The following is a 19,998-nucleotide window of genomic DNA, read 5'->3' as shown; positions in this document are numbered from 1 at the left end:
TTTTAGGAAGTAGAATTAAAAAGTGAAAAATAATAAGCTATATCATTTTATGTTAGGTATGTAGAATAACATTTTACTTGTTCATAATTTCTTTAGCAACTGGTACTCCTAAACAATTTTGTTTTACTGCAGCATATCGTAATGTAGAGTAGTTGTTAAAAATAGCATTTCCTCTTCTTTTGTAGTCAATGCCCAGAAGGATATATATGTGTGAAAGCTGGTAGAAACCCCAACTATGGCTACACAAGTTTTGATACATTCAGTTGGGCATTCTTGTCACTGTTTCGATTGATGACTCAGGACTTTTGGGAGAATCTTTACCAGCTGGTGAGGACTTATTAAAATAAACAGCACCATCACCAATACCATTACTACATAGTATTTGCATAGTTGTTTTCATTCACTTGTCCCTAAGGCCTTTGGAACAGAAACCATCTTTAATTTCATATATGTAAACTGTTGTCTAAAACAATAAATAATATTAATGATTTAGGTTCCCATGTGCTTCTTAAATACAATATAGGGAATAGCTGTTATTTTATGAAGATGGTTAAGCATTATTGTTTTTTTACCTGAATGAATACATGAATTTAAGTTGTCAGAGTTTCTCACCCATACACGCTGTAAAGAGATGCTATGTTTAATTGATTTGCAGTCTAGTAAAAATATGTTTTGTATGTTTTGTGTCCCTGAACTACACATATCCTTACTTGAAGTACTGTAATTTTCTCCACTGTCACATTATGTATATTGCACTATTTTTGTGGCAGTGTAGTTTGGGACTGATGAGACAGGAAGGTAAGATGCTGATCAGTGGCCACAGCTACTATTAAATTTAAAGGCTGTAATGTAGATGTATAGATTCTTACTGGCATAAGTTCTGAACTATTCAGATTTGGATTTACCTTGACAATAGTAGACACAAAACTTTTTCATATCTATTTAGGATATAATATTATTTCTATAAGGAAAAAGAAACTAAATAATCTTGTGTTAACATAATAACATAACAAATCTGTCTTATAACATATTTCTAAATTAGAACATAGAGGCTAACTTATGCAACAGTAGTTAAAATCTGTTTAAAAAGTGTATTATCTCTTTTTCTCCAGACACTGCGTGCTGCTGGGAAGACATACATGATATTTTTTGTTTTGGTCATTTTCCTGGGTTCTTTCTATCTAATTAACTTGATCCTGGCTGTGGTCGCCATGGCCTATGAAGAACAGAACCAAGCAACAATGGAAGAAGCAGAGCAGAAAGAGGCAGAATTTCAGCAAATGCTGGAACAACTGAAAAAGCAACAGGAAGAAGCTCAGGTATCCTTGTAAAGTAAAATTTCATCTTCTATTCATGACAGTGAACAAATGCTTTATGTTCACGTACGAGAAAACTTGTACACCCCTACTCCTAGCAATACATTCTTTGTTTCAGAAATTCTTTCATATTGTAAACAATCTCTAATGTTTTCCATTGCACTATTTATGCTGGTTTGAGTGAATCTGTTAATTTTGTGACAAAAATAATAACCAAAAAGCTAAAGCACTGGATTTTCAAATTGGAGATGGAAATTACCTTTTTACTGGAGCACTTGAACAAGTTGCCCAGAGTGCTTGTGGAGATAATCAAAAGCCATCTGGATATGGTCCTTGGGCAACCTGCTCTAGGTGACCCTGTCTGCTGGAGAGGTGGACATGATGACCTCCAGAGGTTCCTTTGCAACCTCAACCATTCTGCGATTGTCTGAAATGGAGGTGGAGATATGGAAAAAAAATCCAAAGAGTAATTGTGCTTACATAAGTAACAGAAGCAAAACTATTGTAGGTGATGGTGCTTCAGAAATTGGCTTTTCCTACTCCCTGCCCATCTCTCACAGCAGAAAGCCGTAGTTTTCTAGTTTTAAAGAGCATTGGGAAAAGTGGAGAAACTGAAGAAAACATTTCTGTGGTACAAATGTAATGATTATATACTGCTTTGAAATTACTTTTCATTTTTGAAGGCTCTCAAATCTTTAATAGAAAAATTTATAATGTCTGCTTGGCATGTGGCCTCATAGAACAGAAGTTGAAAAATGTCTTCCATATAAGCACATGACTAAAGTCAGCAGTCAGCATTTTTTGTTTCATTGGTCAATTGCTATGTGTTAGGGGTGAATTGGGAGATTTGTTTTGTTGTTTTTTACCATATCTTGTAAATAAATGTTAATAAAATGCTCCATATGTTTTGAAAATCAAACAGGAACAAGTATGTAATAGTGTGTAGTTTAACACAAATCTCTGATTATTATTTGCCAAGCTAAGATATCAACATTACACAAGATCTTTAATAGACTAGGGAGTATTCAAAACCCATCAAAATGTTATAAGAAAGTGTTGCTTCCAGTTAACAGGGATTTTACCACTTGTTTGAGCCTTGATTTTTATTTTTACATAGTGCTTCAGATGAAAAATTCATTGCAACATATTGCTTCAATCTGAAACAGATGTTTTTTTTGACAGCACAGTTTTTCCCTTGGGTTAGTCTTGCTCCTGGTTTATGGAGCAATGGCAAATTATGGTTCCTGTAGTATTTCACAAATTACACTTCTTATGATATGCTGAGCTTGGTGAAGTAGAAACATTGCTTTTATTTCAAAATAATAGCTTCTTTAAGAGTGGCAATAAATTTGAAATAGTGAGTGGGGTATGTATTTGTATAAATGGTGGAAATCACACATGTGCTTGTATGTATAGGCGGCGGCAGCAGCTGCAGCAGCTGACTCAAGAGATTATAGCGGAGTAGGTGGAATAGGTGGATTCTCCGAAAGTTCTTCTGAGGCATCAAAACTGAGCTCAAAGAGTGCTAAAGAGAGAAGGAATAGAAGAAAGAAAAAAAAGCAAAAAGAACAATCTGAAGGCGAGGAGAAGGATGGGGAAGAATTTCACAAATCGGCATCAGAGGACAGCATCAAAAAGAAAGGCTTCCGATTTTCCATTGAGGGGAATAGACTGACATACGAAAAGAGATTCTCTTCCCCACACCAGGTACCATAGTATTATTACCTCTTAAACACCTTTTTTGTCTACTCATCATATAAAGAAAGCCCTGTATAGCAGTTTGGTTAGTTCTTGCAAGATACCACAGATTCATTAATATCCTAAATCAAAGACTAACCAAGTAAAAACTTGCAGCCAAATATAAAACTCTAAGAATTTGAGAGGTTTTGGTTTTACTCTGAATTCCTGTGTGAAAAATCAAAATTACATATATTAATTAATATGAGCTGTATTTCAAGCTTCTTAATTAAAATGGACCTATCTCCCCATCAAGTTGGATGTATTCAGCATGATGAGTAGCTTCAAAACAGGGTGCATACATACAAAATGTAATGTTTCAAATGAGAAGAGTATTAAAATTTGGGATGCAGAAAGCTCAATAGAAATTACATTAATGCTCATGTAAAATTTGAGAAATTAATTGATGTGAGACCATTAATTGTGTTATCTTAAGGAAGGTGGAAATGTGTGTGGCAATGTGTCTTTGCATGTGTTCTCTTACATTGAAACACCAGTGACTCAGAGTGCCATCTGCATCTGCCATCCAGACATTTATTTCATTTGATAGTTTTGTAATGTTATCTCCTACAGTTTTCAAAGCTCCTCTTCATTTGCCCACTTCTCACTCTCCCCTTAGCACTGCAAATCCAGATCTTGCATACATTCTCTCCTTTTTCTGCCCCTTTTTGTGTCTCAATATGCTTCTTCCTTCTATCTCCATCTTTTCAATTTTCCCTGGTCTTTATGACTTGCTTTCTCCTTCTTCTTAGTCATTATTACTAAACTCATTCCTGCCTTTCTAATCCTCTATTTCTGTCTCTGGAAAGCCTATTTCATCCCTTAACAGATCATGAGCATTCATACTTTATGTATTGTTTTCTCCAGCCTCCCATTCTGAAAGAAGCTCAGAGCTCTTCATCCAATTTTTTCTTACTAAGGAGTGTCCTCCTTAGACCAGACTGTGGTGGGAATATAATGTTTCTGGCACTCCTTCCACTCACTTCCTAATGTATTTCCTTTCTCAACAGTAATCCTTTCCCCCACCCCACCTCCTTGGTCTGCCGCTGTTTTATGTTGTTAGCTGTCTAACTAATTTCTGTGAGGCTTCATTGCTGAATTTAGTTCATGATTCATTCTGTTCCTTACACAAATTTTCACACATGTCAATTGACTTCAACTTCACGTTGAAGATCCATGATCCCCTAGGTGCATATTCTTGCCTATCTCTTCATTCAAACTGCAGCCTTATTCAACTGCAGCACAATTCATCCGTCTTGTAAGAAATGAAGCATTCCTCATACAACTTGTTCTTCTAACATTTTCATCTCCAAGTTCATTTACAGTTGTTTGACTATGACAGTCTAGAAATCACCTCCCCTCTGGTTTTCCAACCCTAGTTCCTTTTCAGTCTGGATTCTAACCACTAAAAAGAAGTTCCACTCATCAGTTTTTAATACCATTTTCCTAGAGAAAACTCAGGCTTATATATAATCTCTGCCTTTTTCCTTGGCATTTCATTTTCTTTCAATGTAAATGACCATTTTATTCCTCTTGAAATCTTATTCTTCCTAACATTCATAACTTTGTCTCCTCTCAATTCTTCTGGTTTAGTTGTGCTTTAGGAGATCCTTTTACCACTTTGACAGTTTTCCAAAGGATTTCCACAAGGCCTTTTGCTAGATCCCTTTTCTCTCTCTTTTTTTTTTTTTTTTTTTTTTTTTTTTTTTTTTTTTAAATCTATTCTGGACCCACAACTGTTTTGTTGTTAAAAACAATCGTTTTTAACTTGGACCTCTTTACTGCTGTATTCATCAAGAATGTTGTTGCAAAGAGCACTAACCTATCCCATTGCTTTTCTCTAATCTGCTAGTAAACATATTTACCTAAATATTTTTTTTATATCATAAAATATACTGTACCTGAAGTTCCTCCCAACCCACCTTGTCTACTTACAGTAAACAAGTCCCAGCTTTGACTGACCCAAAGCAGTATTCATAACCTCCTGTTAAATTTTCAAACTAGTTTCTTTGAGCTCTTTCTGGTATGCTGCCCTTCATGCTTGGAAGAAGCTCCCATGAGTTTCCACAGAACACTTCATTGCTTTCCTCAAATCCCTCTTTAAAACTCTCTTTTACCATGCTGCCTACAGAAAGCTTGACAGGGAAGTGACTTCAGGTGAGCTAAGATGACTGTTTATCATACTCATCAATTTTGCCTCTGTGTATTCCCTTTTTTTTTGTATCCATCTGTTGTGTTACATTTAAATGATAAGTTCTTTGCAGAGTGCCTTTTTGTTCTGCATTTTGCAGTCCCTAGTACAATGGGGCTCAGGTCCACAAAGATAAGTTGCAGAAGAGAAAAAAAGACATTGCTTCATTATGCATCATCTCTGCTGTTTATAGAGGTCTTGGGTGAAATCAGGTACTAATACTTACCAGTCGAGTCAAGACAATTACTGATATGAATTAAAATTAAGAATGTGTATGATTAATTGTAATATTAGAGCATTATTTTGACTCTAATACTGGAGATCCTCCAATAGCAGAACACTTACGCCAATGAGTAAACTGATGAAGATTAGCAAACCTATTTATACAAAGTTACAGGAAAATCATTGCATATTCAGGATAGCTAAGACTTTAAAAAAGAAATAAGAAACCTATTATGATCTACTTGACTAATATCTGAAAATATATGTAATTTTTTTAAACTAGGCAGTATTTGGGAGCTACTTCTGTGTGCAGACTGGGTCACAGAAAATTTGTCTAAAATTTTATTTACTCAGCCTGTCGTACTAATGCCAGCCTGGGGTAAAGAGTATCTAGATACACTTATTCAGTTTATGCACAGTTGGTAATAACATAGGCAGAATAGCAGAGGAAACAATTCTGTCAAGCAGTTTCTTTTACTCTGATTAAACTGATTGATTTCATATATCCAAAGCAGTAAAATAACTAGTCTTTGTCTGTCACTTATGTGCTCTTTGTTTACTACCCAAAAGGGAGTGTATTAGTGGGGGGGACTGTACCAGTTCATTTCTTTGTAGATGACCTTACCCTTAAAGACATTGTGGATTTTTCCTCTGTATGAAAATGTTGTATTTTAAATTATTTTCATCTGATAATAATTGTTTTTATTTACCTGCAGTCTTTGCTGAGCATTCGTGGCTCCCTGTTTTCCCCAAGGCGCAACAGCAGAACAAGTCTTTTCAGCTTCAGAGGTCGAGCAAAGGATGTAGGATCAGAAAATGACTTTGCTGATGATGAGCACAGCACTTTTGAAGACAACGAGAGCAGAAGAGATTCTCTCTTTGTCCCTCATAGACACGGTGAACGGCGCAACAGTAACATTAGCCAGGCCAGTAGGTCATCCAGAACAATTCCTGCACTTCCAGCAAACGGGAAGATGCACAGCACTGTGGATTGCAATGGAGTGGTGTCTTTAGTTGGTGGGCCGCCAGCTTTGACATCGCCTACGGGACAGCTTCTGCCAGAGGTGATGATTGATAAAGCAGCCACTGCTAGCAACGTAAGGAAGTCTGCAATAGCTCAGGCATGATGTTCTCTCCCCGAATGATCAGTCACTGTTTCCACAAATGTAGTCACATGGCAATGATGACCTTTCTGGCTAAGCTGTGAATGCTCCTCTCATGTATTTCAGCTATAAGCTAAAGGAGAAATTGATGTTGTCCAGCTCTCATTAACTAAATATGCGAAAATGCATGCAAATTGACTGGGAATTAAAAGAATAGCATAGTAAAGCATTGAATAAATTTAGTTTGTGTAGTCTTACACCCATTGATTCATTATGCTTAGACTTAACTGGATGATTCTGTACTTGTATATCCAAAAGGATATCAAAATGGAAAAAAATTACATTTTCTTAACGGAATATATTAAATTAGTATTTAGCTGCCTGCTGTTCATACGTGAAACTTTTGATATTACCCTGGTAGTACAACTTAAAAGGGTTGTGACAGTGTTCCTGTAATATAGCTAATTTTTCTATGGGTTTTTTTATGTCAACATTACTAATTTTTTCATTTGTCTGAAAAATGTTCTAGGAAATTCATAGTTTATTCTAAATTAAGAGTTCTCTTAAGAAAATGCACTTATGCTTAGTTTCTTTACTGCTAGCTGTGTGGGCTGTGCATTTTCACATTTAGAGAAAGATTTCACTGCCTAAAGCAGAGCTCATTGAGAAGCACTGTGAAACATTTTTTAGTCTGAAATCTGCTTTAGTATCTCACCCTGTTTCAGCAAAGTACTTAAAAACATATTCCTCAGGCACAAGTGCAATGTGCTACAGTGTTTGACTATTTGTTCTGTGCAGAGTCAGGCATGCCTTAGTCTGTTGTGAAGCCTCAGTATAACTGGAGCAATGTAACTGGTGTGGGACAGCAGAGTTTTAAACCTTTAGAGGAGAGCTCTACAGTAACTTACAGTGTTATTAAATGTACAGTCAATTAGCTATTTCATTAGTGCTTTATTTTCAGGGCACTACTACAGAAACTGACTTAAGAAAGAGACATTCTAGTTCTTACCATGTTCCTATGGACTACCTAACAGACCCTAGTGCAAGGCAAAGAGCAATGAGTATAGCCAGCATGCTTACAAACACAATGGAAGGTATGTAACACAGACTTTTTGGTTTTTTTGTATGACAGTGCCTTAAAAGTGCTCTTAAATGTGTGATGCATTAAGTGGTAGTGATGTTTTAATGCAGCTATTTCAGCCTAGAGGGTACAGACAAGAAGAGATTTCTATGTGGAGTTAGGGGAGGGATTTTTGGCAGTTGGTTTGTTTGTTTGTTTGTTTGTTTTTAATTTGGGACTAATAAATTTGGAAAAAATATAAAAGCTTGCAACGTACTGATATGTTTGAGGTAGAAGTAGCAAGTTTCCAATTTAAAAATGGCTATGCTTCTTGCAGTAGAAAAATCCCCTTCTACCAATTCAATAGACTTGCTGTTTCACAAAGGAGGGATCATGTTCTTTCTGTAAGGCTAAATACAATTACTCTGAATCATGGAATTAAGCAATTATTTGTAAGAAAGGTTGAAACCTTATGTTAAGGCTTAAATGACTATGCCCAAAATAGAAAATTGGAAGGTAATAAAAAGCAGTTGGGCACATGTGGACCACAATGCTGCCTAAATACTTGTCTGACTTCAGGGTTGCTCTAAATGCTAATCTTTCATGAGGATATTTTAAAATATTTTATTGGAAGGGACCTTAAAGATCATCTAGAGTTCCAACCCCCCTGCCATGGACAGGAACACCTCTCACTGGAGCAGATTGCTCCAAGCCCCATCCAACCTGGCCTTGAACACATCCAGGGATAGGACATCTACATCTTCCCTGGGCAACCTGTGCCTCACGACTCTCACAGTAAAAAAATTTTGCCTACTACCTAATCTAAACCTACCCTCTTTCTGTTTAAAACTGTACACCCTCATCCTCTCACTCCGCTCCCAGATAAAGGCTCCCTCTCCATCTTTCCTGCAGGCCCCTTGTAAGTGCTGGAAGGCTGCAATAAGGTCTCCTTGGAGCCTTCTCTTCTCTAGACAAGTAACCCCAGGTCTCTCAGCCTGTCTTCATAGGCCATGTGCTCTGGCCCCTGAATATCTTTGTGGCCTCCTCTGAACCTGCTCTTATGCTGGGAATCCCAGAGCTGAGCACAGCACTCCGGCTGGAGGAGGAGAATCCCTTCCCACAGCCCTCTGGCCAGGCTGCTTTTGATGCTGCCCAGGAGGAGATTGGCTCTCGGGGCTGTGACTGATATGGTTGGCTCACACGCAATTTTTCAGCCACCAATAACCCCAAGCCTTTGTCTGCTGGGCTGCTTTCAATCCCCTCATCACCCAGCCTTATGACAGGTTTCTAAGACAAATTTCTCTTTTGCATTCTATCTAGCATTAGCTTGTGAATGGTTCTTTTATCTACTGAATGTTTAGTATAGTTGCTTTGGCGGGAGGGGTGGAATTGGCATGGGTTTGTTTTTTTTTTGTAATAGATTATTTAAAAATGTAATTTCTTTTAACTGAAAGCAGTCTCAGTTTCAAAATATCAATGCAGTTTATCAACAGTACATTTGAAAACAGCATTTAGGTTTCAAGGAAATATCCAGGCAATTCTGGAATAGATAAATGTGTTTAAAATGTTATTTTCATTTTCTCTCTAGAACTGGAAGAATCCAGACAGAAATGTCCACCATGCTGGTATAAATTTGCTAACACTTGCTTGATTTGGGACTGCTGTACTCCCTGGCTGAAAGTCAAACATATAGTAAATTTGATTGTGATGGACCCATTTGTTGATCTGGCCATTACCATCTGCATTGTCCTGAACACCCTGTTCATGGCCATGGAGCACTACCCAATGACAGAACAGTTTAGTGGGGTGCTTTCAGTAGGAAACCTTGTAAGTCTTTCATGATGTGCCATGTTTGTAAAATGCATTTTTCTTTAATTCTTTTGTGATTTATGCACATTCATGTAAAACAAAAAGTTAACTATTTAGAGGTTTGGGATTGTTGAACTTAAATTAAAGTTGTTGACATTTGTAAATTTCACCACTCTTACTTTGCAGAGTCAAGATCTACTGAGTCAATAGATGCGCTTTGATTTTTAAAATCTTCATCTTCTGTCAGTGAAGCTCATTAAAAGAATTGGAGTTTTCTGATGAATAGTTACAAATGATAAGAACTTTCAATTCCATTCCCATACCCATTCTGCTCCTCACTAGTACCTCCTAAGGGTCTGGGTGTTCAAGGAATTTTAGAGGGGAAAGACCCAGTAAGCATGACAGATGTAAGGAAATTATGAAATGGAATGACAGTGTCTTCCATAAGTCATCCTGAAGAAGAACAGTTCTGCTCAACTTTCTGTATAATTATTTCTTAATAAAATAATTTTATGATAGGAACAACTATCTTTATTCCTAGAACTCAAAAGGTGGTTTAAGGGCAAAGATGAGCTCTAAGGAGATAAAAATGAGTATTAAAATCAGATTATATTCTGTGTATTGGCATGCACACATATTAGCAGGCTAGATAAAAAATGCATTTTCCCATCCTTTGTATTTGTAACTCAAACTATGTGATGCATATGTAAGCTTCAAATATTAATTTTATTCCTAACCCCAGTGTATGGAAATATAGAGAAGACATTCAGATTTATCATTAATTTCTTCCTGAAAATATAACTTAGCGCTTGTTGATACCATTAGTTTTACTCTTCCTAAACTGGAGTAAGAAACTGTATTTTCCTTGCAGGTGTTTACTGGAATTTTCACAGCAGAAATGTTTCTCAAGATAATTGCCATGGATCCTTATTATTATTTCCAAGAGGGCTGGAATATTTTTGATGGTTTTATTGTGAGTCTTAGTTTAATGGAACTTGGCCTTGCGAACGTAGAAGGATTATCTGTCCTTCGGTCATTCCGATTGGTAAATATACTATTTAAAATATGTTTCTAGATTATATTTTTGTGTTTGTACATATATGTTTTGTGCATTTTTCATTTGCAAATAAAATATTTGGCTGAGATAGAAGATCTTTTCAGAACTTACAAAATGATAAATTGCATACTCACTAGATGGCATGTCTATATTATGTCAAGTTTGTTTTGCATATTATCATGGTAACGTCTATTTCTCCTTCAAGATACTGTCAACATCAATTCTATTCTTGACAAAAGTATGCTTAAAGGATTAATTTTTCTAAGAGACATATTTCTTAGAGTCTTCTCCCTAGATGAGGGAGTAAAAAAATTCAAGATCCATAGGGCCTACACTACCTGTGACTGAAGATTAGTGAATTGCTTGGTAAATAATTAGTTAATTAATAAAAGTTTATTGACAATTTTAGTTTATGAACTTCTATTACCAATTGCCTTTATTGGTTAGTTTTTCAAGAGAGTAGTGTTAAGATTTTTCATTGTCCAGGGACTTTTCATTGCTACCAGCCTTCTCTGTACCATCCTGTGCAAGGGTCTATCTGCAGTCTGACAGCTTTTCTGCTCAGAAGTCACTACAGTGTCTCTGTCTGTTATTAGATATTTCTTTTATGAACAGGAACTTGAAAAACCTTGGTCTTCGTGCAGACTAGGCTAGCATGCAGTTCAGTGTCCAAACACTCTTCTGAAAAGACCTACACAGTAAGAGACCAGAAGCTAGAGTTCCTGGTCATCAAGATCAACTTCTGCCTTAAATTAAAAAAAAATATTTAACTTGAAATGAAAGTTAAATACATCCCTTTAAAAAATAAGAGGTTTAAATAAGTTTTTTCTGGTTATCTGCATAGCATTCCACTGTACTTTGCCTGAAGTCTAAAATCTGTCCGTATTGACTTCATTCTCAGCAGTAGATTCTGGTTTTAACTTGACATTTATGTCAAGTTGTTTTAATGTCATATTTTCTTTATGAAACATAAAATAATCACATGAGACACTATTTAGTTTTATATTCATTTTAGTATTCTTCTCTTTCAATTGTCTGAACAGTTGCTGTATCTTTCCAATAATTTCATTTTTATCTGTTCCAAGTTGTACTTATTAATATAATTTCCCTTGTTTTTCTCAATGTTGTGTGACAACCTTGTAAGACAAATTACATTTATTTTAAAAGACAGAAAATATATTGTTAAAGATATTGCAAGTCACTTTCATGTCTGTCATTATCAACTCTAGCTTGTTTCTCTTTTTAGGAAACTTATTTCCTTCATTTCACTGACTGTTAAGATGAAAGAAACTGGAAGTGACTATACACTTATAGTCCTGTTAAACTGATCACATTTCATATGTGCTCATTTATTTATTAGTAATAATTTCTCAGAGTTTACAGGAGAAAGATTGTTTTGCCCAACTTCTTTAACAAGTAAAACTTCTTTATAAATACCTAAAGTCATCAAAACAGTCAAAGTCCGAATAAGAGTCTTTGTGATAATTTCAATGTAATTGAAATGAGCATAGAGATATTATTTTTGATTTCTTATCACTTGAATCAGGACTTAACACTGCTGATGTGTAGTATTGTACAAACAACTGGAAACAGAAATTTTGTAACTAAAACTTCTAAAGATTACGAGAGACATGATATAGACACACGGTAACTGAAATATGAAATGTATAGCAGTAATTCCATTACAATTAGATAACAAAGAACCATTCCTCTGTTTTGCAGCTTCGAGTTTTCAAACTGGCAAAATCTTGGCCAACTCTAAATATGCTGATTAAGATTATTGGCAACTCAGTGGGGGCTCTGGGGAATCTGACCCTGGTGCTGGCCATCATCGTGTTCATTTTTGCTGTGGTTGGGATGCAGCTCTTTGGGAAGAGCTACAAGGAATGTGTCTGCAAGATCTCCAGTGACTGTGAACTTCCTCGTTGGCACATGCACGACTTTTTCCACTCCTTCCTGATTGTATTCCGAGTGCTGTGTGGAGAATGGATAGAAACCATGTGGGACTGCATGGAGGTTGCTGGCCAAACCATGTGCCTTACAGTCTTCATGATGGTCATGGTGATTGGAAACCTAGTGGTATGTAATCAGTGGGGATCTTTTAAAACTCTTAGGACATATCTCTTTTTTTTTAATGATTTAGAAATCTGAAATGAAAACTGGAGAAGGACTTCAGGAAATAATGTAGTTCACTTGCCCTTTCTGTACACCAGGTTCAAATATACCTTGATTATCTATGAAAAAGGTTTGTCTATTTTTCTTTTAAATCTCAGTAAGTTTATAACCTCTTTAGTAAGACCAGTGCTGAATTATGCTTACAGTTAAGAGTGCCTTTAAAAAAACATCTAATTTAAATCACCTTTTACAGCCAAGTAAATGAAATTATCTCAATATTGATGGAAAATTGCTGGTCTTTATGACAACATTTAAGATATTTAAAAGCTTACTGTTTCCACTTTCAGTCATTTCTCTGGGAAACAAAACAAGCCTAATGCTTCAGTTTTTTTCTCATAAGTGATGATTTGTAAATGGCTTATCCCTTTTGCTACTGCCTTCTAAATTCCTCCCAAGCAACATTTTGAATACACAAGTACTGAATAATGTGGAATAATGATACTTTCATTTCTTACACTCAGCATTCCTTGTAGTACATCCCCAAAAGACACATGAATTTTCTGTACCAGTGTTGCTCTCCTGATGCAGCCTCTATACCCCTTTCTGCAGTGCTTCCACCTTACCAGCTTTCACACTTTCTGTATACATACTTTTCATTTTTCATAACAATCCTTTCCACAACAGTACTTCAGAATTAAACAAAATATTGATTTGGAATAATTTCACCAACTTGCCATAAACCATGATTATGTTTAATTGTAGTTCTTCCTCCTTGAGTGCATCTTTCTCTTTTTGATATGATTGACAAATTTTATAAATATGCTTATCACTACTAAGTCACTCACCAGACTAATGGGAGTCCTGTGGCATATCTTATAAAATATTCTGCAAGTTTGAACAGGAAGAACTGACAAATATAATTTAACTGATTTTTAATTAAGTGGTTTTTAATCAGTTTTGCACATGGTCTGTCATAATTGCATGCTATCCAAATTTCTCTTGTATGTTCGTAAAATGTCATGCAAGAAAGTCTGAAATACCTTCTTGAAATTGAGATGAAATAGTTTCTTGAAACTGAGGTATACCACATCTGTGAAGTCTATCTCTTAGCTAGTGTTCCTGCCCAGGACCAAGATAGACTCATATATACTTGCCAAATACAAAAGTTTACTATATTCTGAATTAGAAAGTACTAGAGGTACTAGAGCTATGGTCTGTTGAACTGTAAAAGACTGGTGTTTGCCTGCATTCCCCTGGCCTATGAGCACTAGAGTGGGCGTAGCTTGCATAAATCACTGCATTATGTTGTATTCTGCCTCTTTATGTCTTTCTCCATTTTGAGGAGCAGATCTGAACTAGTGCAGATTGTGGAGGAGACAGTCAAGGAACAGCTCAGATTTTACCTGTATTAGTGAAGTCAAACCAGCTAAAAGTGCTTTTAGCAAGATAATAAAATGCTGGGGACAAGGATTATGAAGTGAAAAGAATAGCAGGAAGGTGCATAGAAATAAAGTGTTACATGTGAAATAAAAATTATCTCATATTGAAAAACTTTTAATGACATATCTTTTATGACTTAGAAATAAGAGAAATTTTTTCCTTATTTTATTTTAGGTACTCAACCTATTTCTGGCCTTGCTGCTGAGTTCATTTAGTTCAGACAACCTTGCTGCTACTGATGACGACAATGAAATGAACAATCTCCAGATTGCTGTGGCAAGGATTCAGAAAGGCATAGATTATGTGAAGAGAAAAGTGCATGAATTCATCCAAAAAGCCTTTGTTAGAAAACAGAAAGCTTTAGATGAAATCAAACCTCTTGAAGACCTGAACAATAAAAAAGACAGCTGTATTTCCAACCATACAATAGTAGATATAGGTAAAAACCTTGCCTATCTCAAAGATGGGAATGGAACTACCAGTGGCATAGGCAGCAGTGTAGAAAAATATGTTGTTGATGAAAGTGATTACATGTCATTCATAAACAACCCAAGTCTCACCGTGACAGTGCCCATTGCTGTTGGAGAATCAGATTTTGAAAATTTAAACACAGAGGAGTTCAGCAGTGAATCAGACCTGGAAGAAAGCAAAGAGGTAAGTTTATTTTTAACTTTAAAGTACTCTGATGCTTTTCTTTTTTTTTTCTCCTGAGGTTACTAGTGTTGAGTTCAAATCTTTAAGTCATTTACAACAGCATATACAAACTCGTAATGTTATTTAAGGTAAATTAATGTAAGGTTGTAAGTTTTGAATGATGGTGATACCATATTGCATTTACAGTAACAATTAAGATATGTAACAAAAGTTTTTAGAAAATGAATATTTTTTTTCTATTTTATTTTGTTAAATCCTTAACAAGCAAAAGAGCCAATTTAATAGTCCTGGATACCAGAAGTCATACAAAGTGTGTATGGCTGGTGCAAATTTCTCCATGTTTATCTCATTAGAGCAGATTATTTTTTAATCTGCTTTTTTAACAATTCATTCTGATATTTTTAACCTTTTTTATATAGTGAAAATGCATGCATGTACATCACAGATAGGTACATCTGAATACTGGACTAGCATCACTAAACAATTCCAAATAAATCACTAATAATCTATCTGATGGTAGCAGAACCACTGAAGTGAAGTAATGGCCTTATGAGAAAAAGTTACAAAGCTTAATATCCTAGTATAAGATCCTTTCATTTGACTACTCATTGTTTTGAAAGCTTTAAGATATTTCAATCTGTTACGTACTGTGACTAATAAAATGTACCTCTTTCTGGCACAAGGTGGTGCCAAGTGGATAAATCCAATCTAGCACTGAGAGTTATAGTGGATGCCAAAGCATTATTATTGTGTGTGTATTATTAACCCACTGCTTTGTCCTGCACGACTGAAAGTGGTGGAGGCACATCAGCTCAAGTGCAGTAAGTGTGTGCTATGCTTAGTACTGATGCTAGTGCATTCAGCATTATCATGGGTATTTTTGAACAATATTGCATGCTGTGGGGTAGACATAAACTAACATAAAGGCTTTCATTAGTGATTTTCTCTTACTTGAATCTGAGAGTATAAACATGAGTAAGATTCTAGTAATTTTCTACCTGAGATCGATTTTTTACCAACTGCAATACACATTTTGTCATATTTTCTTGTTTCTTATCATACATGTCTTTATTATTCTTATAAAAATATATTTTTCGGATTGATTGTATTAATATTTGTCTTACTCTTCAAAACCTGTACTTGTGTGTAGAACAAATCAGTTGAAGTTTAACCTTCAGTTGTTCTGTTCTTCATTGCACAAGAGCGCTATGTCTGTAGGAGAGGTGGAGGGTGAGCTTTATACAAACCTCTGTGCTGGTGGTTAGCAGGGCTGAGTATGACAATGGTGCATCTCTTTCTTCACTGTATAACTGTATGATATGACTGCTGACTGTTTTCATTAGCCAAATCTTTCTTCCCACGGAAGGACCCTCATTGGGTTATTCTAAAGATGACAGAAATATTGACTTCCTATAGGAAAAGTTTTAAAGCGGATTATCCCACATTTGAGGCATGAACTCCAGTCATTAAGCTTCCACCATAAAAGAAAGGCTTTTTACACCGCCTACCATATTTAAAAGAAAACAGTGTCTTCATTGCATTCTTGGAGGCACTTAATGCTGTTGTGCTTCGGGAACTGCAAACTGATCAGGTGATAAGACAAATAAATGCTTATTGAGTCAGGGGTGAGCTAGTGTCAAGCAGTTTCAACTGGCCAAGCTGAAACTCCGCTGAGTATATTCGGGGCCAATATTTCTTACTAATGCAGATGCTGAAGGTGAAAAAATTAAGGGAATGTTTATCAGTTTCAGGGATTTTCAAGAGAGACACAGCAGTAAGCAAAGATTGTGAGCCTATTTCTTAGGAAAGTGCCTAAAGTTCAAGTAGATTTGAGTCACAGAAGTGTGACACAAAAGCATTAAAATCTTAATCCTAGTTCCTACTCTTCACTTGATACTCTTAATGGTTTTTTGATATAGTAGAATGTTGGCTTATTAGTCAGATGACCAACACTCTTTTAATGAAAATGATCCATAGGAAAAAAAGGCATTTTTAAAATTAAAAAAATGGCTACAAATGGCTTTTTTATAAGGTTTCCTCTTTTTTTGCCACGCCATAATGTGCCTTGCATTTCTGGTCTCTCATGTTTTCCTGTTTATATGATACTGTTGTTGCCAAGTTGATCTGCCAGTCATTTCATTGCTTACACCACAAATTAAAATCTAAGTCAGGAACTGCCATCAAACTGCATTCAATTAGCAGATTTGCAGATGAAAGGCAGCTGAGGCATCCAGGTGCTGTGAGGACACTGTACAAGGTAGCCAGATGCTGATGAGTGTGTGTCTGTGTGCTTCTGCTTGCTTCTGTGTCTACAACCAAGTCCATGTATTCACTGTTATATAGGGCAATAAGCTGAATTCCAACAAAATAATTATTATTTCTTAGCAAGTTTTAATTAAAGCATGTTAATGTTTGGTGAATTCTGTATTATAGCACATGTATCTTTCCAGTAGTTTGATAGAAATGTTAACTAGATTACGCCTTTGTAGAAACAATATATAAAATGTTGTACATGCTTAGTAGGTGTGAATTAACAAGGAATTTGCTAGAAAGTTACTGAAACCTAAAACAAATTTAATAATAAAAACAGTGTCCCCAAGAATGTCAGTGGGTGAATACAGTATAATAAGGAAATTAGAGAAGAAATGCTAAATAAAACTTTATCATGGAAGGAGGCCATTAATAATTGTGGTAACACTGTGCTGAGTCCATTGTCCCATAAATAAAGGTCTGTGGATCTGAGCTGCAGTACTGCTATTTAGTGTAGAAATTATATTTTTTTCAGTTTTAGGTTTTAAGTACTATGAGGATGGTTTATATGGAAAATTTTGTAGTACATGTATGAATGTATAATAATTAGTTAAAATAATCATAATAGCGGGTAATAATTAATTTATGTTAAATGTAACTTATAGGCCAATAATACACCAAGATATACCAATGACAAAATATTTTTCAATGTTTTGAAGAAAATGGGCTCTCGTAATGCTGTTGCAGATACATTAATAATGTATATTTTACAGTAAGCAATATTCAGTACAAAAACCAGAGGTGCTGTGTCCTGAACTTCATTTCCTACCGTTCTTACTTCTCACAGGAGTAGAACCAAGCTGGATCAGTCAAGCGGGCAGCTCTGGTGCCTTTTAGCGAGGCAGAGCATCGTGTCACCAGTTTTACACAGGTTACCTAAGCAAGTTATACATCTCTCTATATCCTATTTAATCACCTTCTAGCCGATATTGACTGGCCTGCATGCTCTTCAGCTATGATCCTGTCCCATTCATTGCAATAAGTACCAACATGCACAGCTGCTCCCTGCTGAGCCACGGGACTCGCATCACAGCATGGTCAGGCAAGAGCGGCAGCACCAGGATTTCTGTGGTCCTGATCCTCTCCATAATACTTTAATAGTATTCTGCAGTGCATGCCATGTACCTCTCCTAATCTTGATGATATGGAATTCAGGATTCGGTTTTTGAAAGGTTTTCTTTTGCTTTGAGGGAAGGCAGAATATGTAACACATAAGCCACATTTCTCATCAGAAGCTTATATTTATATGCAAGTCCATCTGTGAATTGCATTGATAATGAAAAGCTGCTAGCTGTTTTAGAAAACTTTCATATTATTGTATTTTAACTTATAATGGAGGTAACCTGCAAACTCATCATAGTTTTTATTTTTCACTTTTTTTTTTTAGAAGTGCTTTTCTTTAGTACTTCTATAAGCATTTAGTTGTTGGAGATTTATATGCAGTACTTGGAGCACCATTAAGCATGAAATTAATTTAATTTCTGCAGTCAAAGCATGTGACCATAATTTAGTTGAAAGAATTCATACAAAACTGTTATTTGGCTGGTTAAACATTCAGAGATCAGTTCTGCTCTTACTTACGCTCACACTTAGGTGTAGAGGTGCAAAGAGAACACTTATTGCAATATGTGGCCCAATTCAATCTTATTATAGCTCTTTAATTTATGGTCAAAAAATTATTACCTCCCCAAACAGCTAAAATTGTCTGCCTTGAGAAACTTAAAGTTATTCTCATCTCATCAGTAATAGGCAAAGTTTAGCATTCAAGTAAATAAACTACTGAGTTTGGATCAAAATGTGCGGAAGTTGCTCAGCTTCATTGTGATTTACATCTCACCTATTAAACAATGCCATAATGTTTAAAACACCACAGTTGCTGCTTTCAGTTTTGTAAATCAGTGGAATTAAAACATACTTGCTCCAGAGCTTTTCCTCTTACATTTAGTAAAGAATAATTATTTTGATAAGAAGTATTTTGATTTAAAATATTCATTATTTAAAATCCCTTGATACTCTGAAGAATTTAGGCTTTGTATTGTGAATTGGTAGCATTGTATTGGCATACTGTGATTCACTGTCGAAGATATTGCTATGATATGATATGTGGAATTTGTTACTGTGAGAGTTAACTGAAGTTTGCTTAATTAATATTTGCAAACAGCAGTCCCTTACTCTATTTCAGAAATATCCTTTCTTTATTGCTTGTATGAGTTAAAGAGGCTTTTAAAGTAGGTTCTGGTGGTAGATCTTTTTCCCACTGGAGCATATTTCTACTGCTACTTAAAATGCTTTTGCTTTCATACAACTATTTTTGCAAGTATTTTCATTTAATAAATTCTCATTAATAAGTAGATCAAAGGAGTTATGAATATCAATAAAGTCCAGAGTGGACTATAATTTAGAGACACGGGGGTTTTGCAGTATTTGCAACCAATAATCACCACAAAATTGTTTTGCTTTGATTTGCAGTGTTCTGGATTTTTATACTTAGTTATTCTGCCTAACTGTATAAGCATTAGAAAGAGTTAAATCCAGATTCCACTTAATTACACCAGTGGAATCACAATGATATCTATCACTTTGAAGATTTTATAGGTGATATAGCCGTACTGAAAAAGACTGATAGTTTGGATATAATATTGCCATTTATATCACAGAATATTTTATTTTCATACTGACATCCACACAGCACTGAGAAAATAAAACCAATTTAATTTCCATTATTTAGCATTTTCACAGGTATTTAGGAGGAAAGGAAATTGAAAACAACATCAAAATGGTGGTTTCTCTTGGCACCATCTTCCTGCTTATGTCTGTCCTGCTCTTTGCATTATTAAATCATTAAATTATGATTTCAACATCTATTAGTGGCATCCTGGCTAATAATGAAATTTCAGGCTTTGTTAAAAATGTTAAACTAAGAGCTGTCCAACTACTCTCAGATAATCATCTTTGGAGCAAACCAAGAAACGTTAGAAGTGGCC

At 35.5% G+C, this 19,998-nt stretch overlaps 1 protein-coding gene across 6 annotated transcripts in view; it reads left to right on the top strand.

Annotated features, from left to right (window-relative positions):
• Positions 1–19,998, top strand: part of SCN2A (sodium voltage-gated channel alpha subunit 2) — a 74,898-nt gene that overhangs the window by 34,268 nt on the left and 20,632 nt on the right. For 4 of the 6 annotated variants that reach the window (XM_064434637.1, XM_064434636.1, XM_064434641.1 and 1 more), the window contains 9 exons: positions 186–327; positions 1,113–1,319; positions 2,733–3,023; positions 6,183–6,563; positions 7,531–7,663; positions 9,218–9,456; positions 10,310–10,483; positions 12,218–12,574; positions 14,225–14,704. In XM_064434637.1, the coding sequence (XP_064290707.1) occupies positions 186–327; positions 1,113–1,319; positions 2,733–3,023; positions 6,183–6,563; positions 7,531–7,663; positions 9,218–9,456; positions 10,310–10,483; positions 12,218–12,574; positions 14,225–14,704 (2,404 nt within the window). The remainder of the gene's footprint in view (positions 1–185; positions 328–1,112; positions 1,320–2,732; positions 3,024–6,182; positions 6,564–7,530; positions 7,664–9,217; positions 9,457–10,309; positions 10,484–12,217; positions 12,575–14,224; positions 14,705–19,998) is intronic. The other 2 variants (XM_064434640.1, XM_064434638.1) reach the window with 1 other exon arrangement.

The sequence above is a fragment of the Passer domesticus genome, chromosome 10 (assembly GCF_036417665.1).
Source record: "Passer domesticus isolate bPasDom1 chromosome 10, bPasDom1.hap1, whole genome shotgun sequence".
Classification (NCBI taxonomy): domain Eukaryota; kingdom Metazoa; phylum Chordata; class Aves; order Passeriformes; family Passeridae; genus Passer; species Passer domesticus.
Note: the sequence above shows the minus strand (reverse complement) of the source record. Positions and strands in the feature narration are given on the sequence as shown.